This window comes from Impatiens glandulifera, chromosome 1, assembly GCF_907164915.1.
Source record: "Impatiens glandulifera chromosome 1, dImpGla2.1, whole genome shotgun sequence".
Taxonomy (NCBI): Eukaryota; Viridiplantae; Streptophyta; class Magnoliopsida; order Ericales; family Balsaminaceae; genus Impatiens; species Impatiens glandulifera.
In genome coordinates this window covers 129,750,340-129,765,530 of record NC_061862.1, presented here as the reverse complement: position 1 = coordinate 129,765,530, position 15,191 = coordinate 129,750,340, and the positions used below count along the sequence as shown (strand labels likewise).

The 15,191-nt window shown below is 30.7% G+C and overlaps 1 protein-coding gene across 1 annotated transcript; it reads left to right on the top strand.

Moving 5' to 3' along the window:
- Positions 1-9,931: 9,931 nt before the first annotated feature.
- On the top strand, positions 9,932-14,865 carry LOC124930559 (E3 ubiquitin protein ligase DRIP2-like). Its single transcript, XM_047470894.1, has 8 exons — positions 9,932-10,087; positions 10,201-10,458; positions 11,312-11,411; positions 11,962-12,289; positions 12,367-12,761; positions 12,868-12,915; positions 14,165-14,237; positions 14,553-14,865. The coding sequence occupies exons 2-8, from the start codon at positions 10,341-10,343 to the stop codon at positions 14,724-14,726; spliced, it is 1,236 nt and encodes a 411-aa protein (XP_047326850.1). The 5' UTR covers positions 9,932-10,087; positions 10,201-10,340; the 3' UTR covers positions 14,727-14,865.
- The last annotated feature ends 326 nt before the right edge of the window (positions 14,866-15,191 follow it).

The following is a 15,191-nucleotide window of genomic DNA, read 5'->3' as shown; positions in this document are numbered from 1 at the left end:
TAGTCTAAGTACCAAAATCCCTTGGTCTAGGTTCTAAGGACTCTCGGTCCTTGGCTAATCTTACCAGTCTAGGTGTATAAATGCATTGGTCCTAGGTTAGGCCTAAGGCTAGGTCCCTTGGTCGAGGTGTATTAACCTCTCGGTCTTGGGCTAGCTTAGGGCTAAGTTCCTCAGTCTTGGGTTCTGGAGCTCTCGGTCCCAAGCTTGGGATTCTCGGTCCCAATGTCAAACCCCTCGGTCCTAAGGTTCGGGAGTATTGGTACCAGGTTGGACCTTTCGGTCCTAGGTCAGATCTCTCGGTCCTTGATAGAAATCATCGGTCTTAGGCCTCGGTCCTAGCTCAAGAACATCGTTCAGACCTCTTGGACCTATTGAAAATCTTGGTTCTAGGTCTCGGTCCTAGGTTCAAATTTCTCGATCCTAGGTTTTGGTCCGAATCGAGGATCCTCGATCGGATCTCTCGGTCCTAGGCTAACAAGTCTCGATCCTCAAGAACACAAGTGTGCATGTTTTTAAATTCATTTTTTAGCTTTTATTCTTTGATGCAAGAGATTGGGTAGCTTCACAAAGGTTCCAAGAAAATGTTGATCATCATCTCAAGGTATGAATCAACGTGGATGAAGTGTAAAGAGTTATCCAATAGCTTCATTTGTTCAAAACAGTTTGCGATCAAAAATTGGGTTTTTAATTAAAGGTTGTTTTGAAGTGTAAAGAGTTATCCAATAGCTTCATTAGACTACATATACTAGCTTAATTCTAAATTATTATTTTTTTCCCTTTAATTTTTTTTAAAATTATTTTGAGATAAAATGGGTATAACATTCCTCCCAAATAATTTTATTTTTTATTTTGGCTTTAACCCTTAATTAATTTGATTAATTAGCACAATAACTAATAATAATTAATTTTTTTAATTAGGTTTTTGACAATAATGAGTTTAATTATTTTGATTTTATTTATTTGAAAGTAAATAATTATTTTAATATTATAAATTCGGGTGTAGATTTTTAGTGCTTACAAGGTCAAAATAACATATTCTATTTGACGAAAAAATCGGACAACTTTATAGTTATAAAAGTGTTTGATCAAGTAAACCACTTATTCCTCAACAAGTAAATATATTTTTGGATGTCTCTATATTTGTTAGATTTATGCTAATTTGAAATGTGTCTTATATATTAAATTAAGTTTTTATTATGGGAACATCAACTTCAAACAATGTTGAAAATATTATTTTTTAAGTTTATGACATCAAGTAATTGTTTTTCTTATTTTTGTTTAATGTATTTAATGTCTTAACTAGGTTGTTAAAATTACAAACAAATCTGGAAATGCTCATTCGAGCAATGACGATTTGTTAGGATGAAAAAGAAAGAAAATTTAGTTTATCTTGTTTCGGTTTTCATTTCCTAATTTTTTTTTCAAGTTTTTTTTATATTCATATACATTTTTCCATGTGTACATACATTCGTGCAATATATGGGATTTTTGCTAATTTATCTAAAAACTATTGGACAATGGGAGGCTGTCGCGCAAGAATTTAAAAAAAATTGTTGAGGAAGACCAAGAACAAGACTTTGAAGATTACCTATGTTCTTAGACATGTCTAGGTTGGGAAGAAGATCGTCTTTCCTCGTCGTTAGTCTGGATGGTTGGTTGGTGGGCCTACCGAAGGCTCGTCGGTCAACAACTTTTCCGGTCAAGTCTGTCCACATTGTTTTTAATTTACCTAAAAAAATAAAAGAAAAAAAACTCATTTAGATTTAGATGTATGTACTTATACAACTAACTCAATTAGACATACAAACTAATAAAATATCATTTAAATCTACGTTCAAAAATATGCTCATTTAGCCTCCGTTAATAAATCGAGTTAATTTTTATTTTTTTATTTATATATTTATTAATTAAATATTAATAATTTTCTTTTCCTTATTTTTCATTAATTATACCATCTAATTTTATCTTATTCCTAAATTTTTTATTATTTATATATTAGTTTCTCTCTTCTTTTTTTTCATCTTCATTTTTTTATTTTATTTTTTATTTCTCTTAGTACTCATATTCTTATTTTGAACAGATTTTAATAACTTATTTGTAAATTTTGTTCAATTGTAATATTTTTGTGAAGAGTTTTTTTTATTTAATTTAATATGTTTTATTTAATTTTGTATTCATAACTTATAGTAGTAAGGAATATTATTTTTGTCTAATCTTTTATTATTACTATTTTATTGTTTGATGAATAAATTGCTATTATTATCAAATTCTTAATTATTATTATTTTTTATCCATGAAAGTCGTATATATATATAAAGAATAAGAAATAGAAAAAGATTAAAAAAAAGATAAAATTAAATAATTAATAATAAATACTCATATAAGAACAATAAAAATCTATGAAAAAGATAAAAGTAGGAAAGATAATTGTTTAATTGATAAGAAAGAAGGAGAGAGAAAATTTATTAATATTTTATTAATAAATATATAAATTAAAAAATAAAAATTAATTATGTTTTATTAATAGAGGTTACATGAGCTTTTTTTATAATATATATGTTTAAATAATCTTTTATTATCACAATAACTAATAATCCACGTCATTATGTATATAATCCACTTGGTATTTTATCTCTCTTCTCCCTACTCTCTATTTCTTAATTAAATTTTAAATTTAAAAATTTATAAATATATTTTATCATATATATTTTTCTTTTCTAATTATTTTTTTTATCATTAATTATATATATATATATATATATATATATATATATATTCATACTGATCATAAAACATATATTTTTTTATTAATAATATTTATATATATATATATTATATTATTTTTTTATCATTAATTTTATATAAATACATTTTATCTTTTATATAGATTTTTTCTCTCATCATATATATATATAATATTTTCTTTATTAGCATAAATAATTTTTTGGTTAATATAAAAATTAATGAATAGGTAATAAATATTAAATACAAAATATATATATATATAGACAAATTAATAAAATTATTTCAACAATGTCAAGTGGTTTAGCGGTTAAAGTGTTCACATTTTATGCTTGAGAACAGGGTTATAATGACGCAACTTTTAAACAAATGATACTTATTGGTTGGTTTGACGAGCATTTGAAAGTGTTAGGTCACGATATGGAGGTTGATGGTAGGTGGTTTGTCGAGTGTGAGGTCGGAATTAGTTGTTAGTTTGGCGAGAATTTGAAAGTGTGAGGTCACGAGATGGAGGTTGGGTGGTTTGTCGAGTGTGAGGTCGGAATTAGTGGGCGGTTTGTCGAGCATTTAAAAGTGTGAGGTCACGAGATAGAGGTCGGGTGGTGGGTGGTTTGTCGAGTGTAAGCTCAGAATTAGTGGTTGGTTTGACGAGAATTTGAAAGTATAAGGTCACAAGATGGAGGTCGGGTGGTAAGTGGTTTGTCGAGTGTGAGGTCGGAATTAATTGTTGGTTTGATGAACATTTGAAAGTGTGAGGTCAAGAGATGGAGGTCAGATGGTGGGTGATTTATCGAGTGTGAGGTCAGAATTAGTTATTGGTTTGATGAGTATTTGAAAGTGTGAGGTCACGAGATGGAGGTCAGGTGGTGAGTGGTTTGTCGAGTGTGAGGTCGGAATTAAGATTGGTGGTTGAGCTTGACGAGAGATAAGAAATGTGTCATCAATTGAAGTCGATTAAGATTAGTGAGTGATTTCCGATGGATAAAAAAACATGAAAAAGTGTGATTCACAAGATGATGGTCAATTGAGGCATTAAGTGGGGTACTGATAGTATATAAAATATATGTTAACATTAAGTTTAAGATTAAACATAATTTTTATAAATTAAAACCAATTTTAAATTAATTAGGTTTAAATAATATTAATTTTATTTAAAATATTTATAAATAAATAATATTTTAAATATAATTTTATCCGTGCAAATGCTAATTCATCTACTTCAAATAAAATATTTAATATATATAAAGGTACGTGTATATATAAGGATGAATTGGTGTACCTTCAAACAAAAGTCAACATTTGCACAGATAAGAATATTATTAAAAATATTATTTATCTATATATATATAAAAAGAATTTTCTTTTATTATAAATACATGTACCTTCATAATTTTTATATTTATATATATTATTACATATTTATTTTATTTATATATATAAACCATTATATATCAAAAAAAATATATTTTTTTATCAAAAAAATTATAAATATAATATATATATATATTAAATATAGTTACCTTATATATATTATATTTTTTATCATTAATTTTATATAAATATATTTTAACTTTTATCATACATTTTTTTCTCTCAATCAATATATATATTAATTATGAGTATAAATAATTTTTTTGATTATATAAAAATTAATGGTAATAAAATACAAAATATATATACATATATAAAATAATAAAATTATTTCAAGATCTCAATTGATTTAGCGGTTAAATGTTCATAAATTTATAAGAATACATTTTTGATTATAAATATATTTTTCTCTCACTAATAATATAAAATATATATTATATTATCTATATTATATTATATATATATATATATAATTATATATATATATATGATAACACTATAACTATAATATATACGTAAAGTTTTTATAAATGGTAAAATATATAATTATTGATAACACTATAATATATAATATATATATAATATATATATATATATAAAGTTTTTATAAATGGTAAAATATATATTATATTATCAATAATTATATATATATATAAATAAAGTTTTTATAAATGATAAATAATAATAAATAATTTTTTTTTACAAATTTTTTTTTCCTTATTAAATATATATATATATATACTCACTAATCATATAAAATATATTTTTTTTATCAATAATTTATATACAGTGATAAAGTGATAAGTGGAGGAAATTTAGGAGAATAAATGATGTGTGAAAAAAAAAATATGAGAAGAGAGAAAATTTATTATTTTTTCAAAAATCTGATTAAATGCCACGTCATTCTTTCTTAAATTTTCTATCCCAAATTTATTTTCAATCATTTATCTTTATATATATATATATATATATATATATATTAAATGTAGTTAATATATAAATAATTACCTTATATATTATATTATTTTCATTATTAACTTTATATAAATACATTTTATCTTTTATCATATATTTTTTCTCTTATTATATATATATATATATATATATATATAATATTTTGATTAATATAAAAATTAACTAATTAATAATAAATATTAAATACAAAATATATACACAAAATAATAAAACTATAAAGTGTTCACATTTTATGCTTAAGACCAAGATTAAAATCCCGAAACATGCAAATTTATATTTTTCAAGAATGCATTCTTTATTATAATATATGGTGGCACAACTTTTAAACAAATGATAGACATCTTAAAGTGTGAGGTCAAAATTTGTGGTTAATTTGACGAGCATTTAAAAGTGTGAGGTCACGAAATGGAGGTCGGGTGGTGGATGGTTTGTTGAGTGTGAGGTCAGAATTATTGGTTAGTATGACGAACATTTGAAAGTGTGAGGTCACGATATGGAGGTCGGATGGTGGGTAGTTTTTCGAGTGTGAGGTCAGAATTAGTGATTGGTTTGGCGTGCATTTAAAAGTGTGAGGTCACGAGATGGAGGTCGAGTGGTGGATGATTTGTCGAGTGTGAGGTTGGAATTAATGGTTGATTTGACGAGCATTTTAAAGTGTGAGGTCACGAGATGAATGTCGGGTGGTGGTTAGTGGTTGGTTTAACGTTGGATAAGAGGTCTGTGATCAATTGGGATTGGTTGTTGATTTGTAAAAGATGGGTTGAATAATATTGGTGAGTGGTTTGTCGAGGGATATATACATATGAAAAAGTGTGAGTCACAAGATTAAAGTTAGTGGGTGGTTTAACAAGGGATAAAGATGCATACGAAAAAGTGTGAGTCACAAGATGAAAGTCAATTGGAGGGTTAGTAGTTGAGTTTGACGAGATATAAGAGGTATGTCATCAATTGAGGTCGACTAAGATTGGTGGGTGATTTGCCGAGGAGATAAAAATGCATTTGAAAAAGTGAGTCACAAGATGAGGGTTAATTGAGGGTTTTAAGTGTGTGCCGAGGGAATAAAATATATGTTAATATTAAGTTTAAGATTAAACTTAATTTTTACTAACTAAAAATAATTTTAAATTAATTAGATTTGAATAATATTAATTTTATCTAAAATATTTATAGATAAATAATATTTTGTATATAAGCTAGTTGTACGAGTACATATGTTTAAATGAGTTTTTTTCCAAAACAAAATAATAACACATTAATAACATATAAATTTATTTAAATTCATTTATTTATCAACTTATTATTTTTATTATTTTTAATATATTTTAACTTATTATTTTTATTTAACTCTATCAAATATATAATACATAAATATATAATACATACTAATAATATATTAAATTAACTAAAATTAACTTATTTACTAACTTATTATTTATTTTATAACCTGAAATGATTTATTTTCAGGGTTGGATCAACATGATGATGATGTCTTTAAAAATAATTATTTATATTTAATAATTCGTGCAATAAGTCTATATATTAATTTTATATGACAATAGGCTCGGTATTTATTTAAATATATAAATTATAAAATTAGAAAGTGAAAAATAAATTTAAACATAAATTATATTAATAACAAATATATAAATATAATATTTTTAACTGATTTTAAAATATTTCTATATATTATCTTGTTTAAAATTATTATTTGTGTATTTATTTTTGTTTGAATTAACTTCATAAATATCTAAAAAGTTATAACATTGTTAATTTAGTAGATTGAAAATATACATAAATTCATCATTTACCTTGCATATCTACCTTTTATTTTTCTAAATTTTCTACGAGCAAATCTCTAACAAATTCAGATGACTTCTTCAACTCCATTCTTAACGACATCACAACTGTTTCGCTGTATTTATAGACAACGATGTTTGTTAGGATCAGTGACAACAATAGAAAAGGGGTTGAATATTGTTGTGCTAATTTTCACTTTCAATGCGATTTTAATCTTGTTAAAGACTTAAAATCTATTTATATTCTTCAACAAATCGTAGCAAGCTCTTGAACGAAATTCAAGTACAGAAAATACTTGTGGGATTTAAAGCAGGAGATATACGACTGAATAAAATAATAAGGAGATAACACAAGATTTTATGGATGTTCGGAGATAAAACTCCTACGTCACCCCTTCTTTTGTTTCCAAAAGGATTCTACTAGAAGATTTTGATTTGTATAATCTCTACACAAATTCACTCAGATCATAGGTCTTAACAACTATTTGTTCTGAACTCCTAGTTATCACACTCTCTGTTGAACAGACAACGTTCTGTTCAACTTGCAACACTAAAATAACTATTAGGTAGTACAATAGATTTTCTCTCAACGTATAACGTGTATGCTTAAGAGCTAGAGAGAGAGCAATCAAAATATCAAGTTCAGAGATTAGAGATCAGGTGATCAAGAGATTCGTCGTTGTACTCTGATGCCTTTTATATTTGAAGCGTAGCAATGGTCGAATTTAATTCGTAGATACATAACAGCTTTTTTTATGGTTGTACGGTTGGTGTACGGGGTAGTGCGCATAACAATAATATTCGTTGGTACGTGACGTACAGAATGATAGTGCGCAGAATATTCGGTAGAACGTGGTTTACTAGATAATACTGCGCGGACTAGTGGAATAATTATGTACGTGGCAGTTGTACATTTTGGCGTATTAGGCTTCTGTAGAAATCGGCTGTTAGCGCAACACAGTTGTTGACGTAACACTGTTATTGGCGCAACCCAACTGTTGGCACAACACTATTGTTTGGCTACACGGTTGTTAGCACTTCTTCAGACTACTATTAGCACAAGACTGCTACCATTGCTTCTTCAGACTACTGTTAGCGCAAAGCTGCTGTCAACGCTTTTTCAGACGGTTGTGAGTGCAAGGCTACTGTTGGAATATTCGGTAGAACGTGGTGTACTGGATAGTACTGCGCAGGCTAGTGGAATAATCGTGTACGTGACAGTTGTACATTTTGACGTATTAGGCTGATGTAGAAGTCAACTCTATTGTTGGCGCAACTCAGTTATTGGTGCAACACTGTTGTTTGGCTACACGGCTGTTAGCGCCTTTTCAGACTACTGTTAGCACAAGACTGCTACCATCGCTTCTTTAGACTGTTGTTAGCGCAAGTCTACTGTCAGCGCTTCTTCAGACTATTGTGAGCGTAAGACTGCTGCCAACACTTCTTTAGACTACTATTGGAGGAGGCTGTTGCCAACGCTTCTTCAACACTACCGTTGGAGCAAAGCTGTTGTCAGCGCTTATTCAACACTACTATTGGAGCTGCTATCAGTTCTTCTTCAATTCTATTGTTGAAGCAAGGCTGCTGACATCGATTCTTCAACTCTACTATTGAAGCAAGGCTACTACTAACGCTTCTTCAATATTGTTGTTGAAGCAAGTCTATTGCCACCGCTTTTTCAACCCTGCTATTGAAACAAGCCTTATCACCATGCTGAAGTCAACTCTGTTGTTGGCAACCTTGCTGTCAACGCCTCTTCAGCTCTGCTGACTTCAACTATGTTGTCAGCGCCTTTTCAGCTCTACTAACGTCAACAATGTTGTCAGTGCCTCTTCGGTTTTCCCTGCGCATTAAACATTTGTAGAACTTAGTTTTATTCAATTATTAACATATCATCAAAACTATGTCGTATTGATTTTAATTATCCTGAATTTATTTTAATCAATTAAAGCATTTTTCATATTTCAACTTAATTAAAATTTTATTCTTTAATCTTAATTTAATAAATTTTCCCATTTTTTTCTTTAACTTAATCTAACAATTTCTTCTTATTTTTTATGATGTTAAAACTAAGTTATAAAAGTAGAGAATTAAATGTAAATTATATATTTATATGTTGCAGACTAAGACGATGACGAAGATGTTAATTTGTCTCTTCCATATTTTGATATTCCCAAAAATCATCTCTAACAACCTCGCTCAATCGTGGTGAATTCGGATGAGGCCTTGGGTAAACTGTCCCGCAGGACTGACTGCCGTGGTGAAATGAGTGTAAAAGGCGGTCAACCCGAACGGCCTTGTTCTTACTTCAGTATCTGCCTGGGAGGGTTAAAGGAAACCACTCTTCCGGTCGAGTATAAAGCACGCACCCTTCTATTATCCCCATCCAAGGCTGCTGTTAAATTTATTCACATAGTGGCCCTCGAGCCCCATATCCGATGTGATGGTGGGTGGTCTCATAAACGCGGGGAGATAGACAGGGCTAATCCTTTCTGCCAGCCAGAGCTGCAACAGAAGCGGGCTGCCTTGTTTAGGTGGGCCTCCATGGTTTTTGGCAAAGTCTAGTCCTAGGATGGTTGAAGCTAATATAAGTGGAATCGGGTCTTCGTTTGTAACATTGTTGTCTAAAAATTGAACGGAGCAGATGCGTCGTCGTTTAAAAATGAACTCAATAAATCATCGGAAGACGAGGATGTGGGAATTTTCTTGCAATAAAGTTTAGAAAAATAAAAAGTTAAATATATTATATATTAGTAATGTTATAAAGATGTGTAAAGAGTAAATTGATATAAAAAAATAATTTCAAACATAGTTTAAACTCTATTAATGTAACTTCTTTCATATTAAATGCAAATCAATTTGGAGTGCAGGCTGGAGCATAGGCTAACATGCGCCGATGAGGCCCATGATACATTGAGAATTACGAAAAGAAACATTGGGTAAAAGATTTATCCCGTGTGCGTGCCATCCCCTGCGCAATTTATCACAACCTTTTACCCATTTGTTGATTTTCAAAATTATATATACTGTTCGGTTCATGCCTCCTCTCTCATCTCCCCCACTCTCGATTTCGCCCGTCAAAAACAGATCTTCCGCGGCGCCTTTCTCCAAATCTACCATCCCACCGATCGACTTTCGCCTCCTCTCAGAAACATTGTTATCAAAACAATCTGGGTTTTCAAATTGAAAATCCTTCTTCACAGGTTCGAATCTCTCTTCTTGACGACGCGTATGTAATCTTTAACACAATCAGATTACATGCTCTTCGTCGTCTTTTCTTCCTTTACGATTTCTCAACACTACTCTGCATATTCAGGGGGAGAGAACGTGGATTTAACGTGTAGCTGAATGCTGTTCTGCTAATTACATGCATCCACCGTACTGGGTACGTGCGATAGAGCTGTAGATATTATTTAGAAGAGAGGATTTTGGCGAGGTGGGAGAAGATTTCGCAAGATGTCTAGTCAGCAGGTGGCGGAAGTAAAGACGGCGACGATTTTGTCATGCATGACCTGCCCACTCTGTGACAAGCTCTTTAGGGAAGCGACCACCATAATCGAATGTCTGCATACATGTGAGCGAACCCTTTGAAACATCAGATCAAATCTTTTTTTATTGATGTTTATATAGTTTGTCTTGAGTCATTTCATCTGCCCTTTGATTGGTTTTGCTATTTATTTGATCTGTCTACTGGGTGTTCTTATTTGTGCCATTTTCTTTCAGCATTGTTTTCTTCTTCTTGGGTCTTGGTAGTTTTTGATCTTTCTTTTGATAAAGGGATTTAATTGGTTGATTATTTGCGAGTGATAAATTGGTTCATTAGAAGTTTGCAAATAAACAATAATGCTGGCTGGAATGTTTGATATCATTGATTGGGCCTATAATGAATTCAGTTTTCAATTCAAGTTCTATTATGAAAGATGGGTATTGAGTTGAAATGTCATGTCACTTACTTTTTCCTTTCAAATTCTAATATAAATTAGTCTGCTTGATCTTCAATTACAATTGTTGTGGAATGTCATGAGTTGGGGATTGCTGATTTACTATGTGTTATTGTGCCATTGCATATAAATACTATAAGCTTGTTATCTCCACATTTAAGAAACCTTATCTATGTTGTTCCTAATGCATGAAATTTTGTCAAATTGATTTTGTGTTATAAATACCTAGAATTAGTGAGTGTTTTCCTTTTGGGTTTTGGTCTGATGGAAATTTCAATTTAATCTCTATTTTCTTTCCTTCTTTTCTTCAGCTTCTTGCAGTTTAATATAATCAATCCATGGTTTTCAATCTTTGTATGCATGTTGTTTACTTAGAATCACTTCACTCTAAGAGAAGGAATTAGTGAATCTGTAAATTCTTCTGTTGTTTTTCTTAACTGGAAACTTTTTCAGATTTGCTTTTTGATTTGTTTATATTGCATTCAGTTTGCAGGAAATGCATATATAAGAAGCTTGATGATGAGGAACTAGAATGTTGTCCAATATGCAATATAGATTTGGGTTGTGCCCCATTGGAAAAGCTAAGGTAGAATTTTCTGTTTAATTGATTTATGGATTAATTGTGCAGGATTTAGGTACGAAAGTATCTCATAAAAGGAGGTGGATGCACAGGATGAGTATTGTTTTTTGATTTAGTTGAGATATGAAGTTTCCTTGCTTTATCCTTTTTTCTTTTCTTATCTCTAGCTTGTACTCACATTAGATGCACTTTGCGCCCTTTACTAAATGAAATGGTGTCCTTTTCTTAAAAAAAAGAAAGAAAGGGGATATGATCATTGAGAGATGTATACAATCTGATTAAGTAAAGGTGTAAGAATGATTTGATGAAGGGTTTGTTTCCCCTTGCCTACCAAATGAAATAGGAAAAGGGAATAATATGGACTAGCCACATGATGTTGTAAAGAATGAGGCTTCTATCTTGATGACAATATGGACCTATGGCGAAATGATCAAATTTGGAAACTTTCTTTTGAAATGTTAGATTTTGTGTTAAATACTTGTCTTGAAGGCAGTTATTCAAATAATGTTTATACCAAGTCTTGAATAACTTTTAATTATTTCTCTTTTGTCATTAGGCCTGACCACAGTCTGCAAGATATGAGAGCTAAACTCTTTCCTTTCGATAGAAGAAAAATGAAGGCACCTGAACTCGTGCATTCAATTACAACATTACCTGCAAAAAGAAAGGAAAGATCGCTCTCATCTCTGGTGGTTACTCCCATAGTATCATCATCACATGGCCAATTGACAGGAAAACGTTCCAAACCTGTTGGTAGAAAAGCATCTTCCTCACGGTTCACAAGTGAGAAACATGCTAAGAAAGTGGATGATTATATTGAAGATGATGAAGAGAGCAGCAGCTCTCCAGAGAGCATAGACAGATCTACTCAGCATTTTAGACAGGTAAAAACATAAAGAAAAGAATAGTAGTTTTGATGCATTTTACTTTCATTATGTTTTAATAACTGAAATTGATGCAGAATTCTGTTGCTGAAACATCTAGACAGTCCTTACTGGAAAAAGAAACAGAAAATAGTGCTGAATCAAGAGAAGTAAAAGTTGATCTTTGGAAATCATTGAATTGTTTGGTGGAAGCTGCAAATAGGACTAAATTCTCAAACTATCAAGAGTCTACTGATAAAACTGAACCCCTTTATATCCATAATAACAACGATGGACAATCCTGGAGATCTAAAGCCAAATTTAAAGTCCCTGATGATCCCGTGTCTTTGGATTCGGTACAACCTAAAAAGTTGCGGAGAATTCAACCCAAAAAGGCTGCAGCTTCGGCTCGAGACATGTTAGATTCTATCAGTGGTACAGTTGAAAGAAGGAATAGCCCTATATGGTTTTCCTTAATGCCTGCCGAAGGCCGGTAAATTTCTAATTTCCATTTTCAATCCATAATTTTGATTGGACATGTGATACACATGTTTTTTTTATTCTCTTCCAGTTTTCTCAATGTTTTACTTATGGTTCAGGGATGGGCTTGCATTACCACAGATACGTGCCAGATACTTAAGAATCAGGTGAGTTCCTTCTCTCTTAAAGTGGTGATTGATCTGCAAGTTGGATCGAGTCTTGGATATATATGTGTTAAGAGTTCTATACTAAATCAAAATCAGAGTTATTATTGAATACAGAGCCAATATCATGCACTTGCTAATTGTAACTCCATTTCCTTTATTCTTGAATTTGCTATACATTTTCTGTGGAACTGATGTTCTATTCCATTGGTGAAGCATAGACAATCTATCACTTCCATATATTTGTCTTTTTTGTTAATTGCTTAGTTTTTCTGAATGAGGTCTTTTTTTGCTATAAATGTACCTTGGGCATTGTTTGTATGGTATAAGAGACTCCAGTGTCGTAGAACAAAACTAGGTTCACTTATAGCTGCCTTTTTTTTCTATGTTCCCGACAGTTAGGCATAATAGAACAATAATGCTTAATTAATTGGTCATCTGTTCTGTTACTTGAGATTAGCAGGGCATCTACTGTGGCATGATAAGATGAAATGTGAGTTGCAGTAGGAAACTACATTTTTGTAGGGTATTTTGTTGCACTGGAAGAAGTTTGTTCACCATCCTCTTAAAACGTTGTCAGAAATGTCTACATATTGGTTTTGTTCATAATGATGTTTAATGTGCAATTCAACAAAGTAAAATTCTAATCAGAACTTGAATTGACCATTGTTAAGTACTTAGGTTGATATTCCATTCCCCTAACTGAAAGTTCCAATGGACTTGTGTCTCTTAGAATTAGTTTATATGATTTTTTCCCTTTTCCTTTCTTCTTTGTCTCAAACAATAAAGTGCCTTTCAGCTTTGAACAGCTAAGTGTTAATTGAAAAACTGCTATCTTATGGTTAGATTTCACAATGTCACTATATGCATGCTTTTCAATTGTTATTTATTCTCACATACAAGTAGAATTATGATTTTTAAATAAGAATCTCATAACACTAATTGACATCCTTTTTTCCTGTCAATGGAATACCTTCATATGTATAGAAGGGTGCACATAAGGCCTATCTGCAAATTGAATCTGGATCCAGGTCCACATGAGTTCCAATAAATTTCTGAATTGCTAACTTTTGTTTCCAAATGTGATCTCATCTTCAATTGAGATAACTGACAGAAAAATTGTTTCCAATTGGGGGCATAATTTCTCTTGGCTTCTTTAATCTAGTTATTTTGACCTCTTGAACTAGGTTTTGTCCCCCAGATAGAAGCAGAGAGGAAATAACATCAATTAACATGTTTCTTGTCACTACAGGGATGGGTCAATGACTGTTTCCTTTATCAAGAAGTACATCGCTAAGAAACTAGATCTTACAAGTGATGTTGAGGTGAATAACTCTTTTTTGGTTCATCAATCAGTATATCTCTGCCTTTTATAACTATATACCTAAATGAAGTAACTACATGAAAGAAGACAGTCCAATTAATTTTATTTTAATTGTTAAATTTAATATTAGTAAGTTGTCGTAAATGGGATTATTAATAATACAAAACAATGTCTATACCAATACCAAGTCTTGAACACTTAAACAAGTGATATAACCATTGTTCATTCATCATGAGTCTTGTTGATATGGTTATTTCCTAGTGTTTTATTTGATCCTTCATCCTTTCTCTTTTCTGTTGAATTGCACCTTTTGCAGGTTGAAATCAAATGTATGGGTCAGACAGTGATCCCAACATTGCAGCTGAATCATTTAGTAGATTTATGGGTTCAAAGTATGCCAACATCCAAAAGTGTACCGGCCTTGATTGGTTCATCTGCCAAGGAATTTGTCATGGTCTTAACATATGCCCGTCAAGCTCCCCCTTCTTAGAGAACAATTTTTTCAAAACTAATCATCTTTTATCGTCAAATATGGGTCATAGCTATTGATCAAAGAGTTGGTTACAATTCCTTTGTTTTATTGTTTTTCTAGTCTGACAAGTAAATTTACTATTTCAGCACAAAAAAAGGACAAGCAAATTTACAAACTCTTTTAACCATTTTATTTGCAGACATAATAGTTTTTTTTTAGATTTACAATGAGAATAGTTGCAGTTAGATGTCATGCTTATATATGTGATTGTTTTTATTAGGATTATCAGTTATGTTAACCTAGAGAAGGAGAGGAGACCTAGATTGATTAGGATGAGAACTTAGATATCAACTATTGCATTCATACCTACTACCTATAACAACTAGGCTTACTAATACAATAGCAATTATATTATCTTTATTCACTACATGCTAGTCTATTGCCCTTATGGTGTACAAGCTTCTTTTGTCTATGAGAGAAGCT

Bases quoted from the DNA above. Each gene is read 5' to 3' on its own strand.
- LOC124930559 (XM_047470894.1), top strand. From the start codon at position 10,341: ATGTCTAGTCAGCAGGTGGCGGAAGTAAAGACGGCGACGATTTTGTCA. The intron at 12,762-12,867 runs GTAAATTTCTAA...CTTATGGTTCAG, and splicing joins TTAATGCCTGCCGAAGGCCG to GGATGGGCTTGCATTACCAC. The intron at 14,238-14,552 runs GTGAATAACTCT...CACCTTTTGCAG, and splicing joins ATCTTACAAGTGATGTTGAG to GTTGAAATCAAATGTATGGG.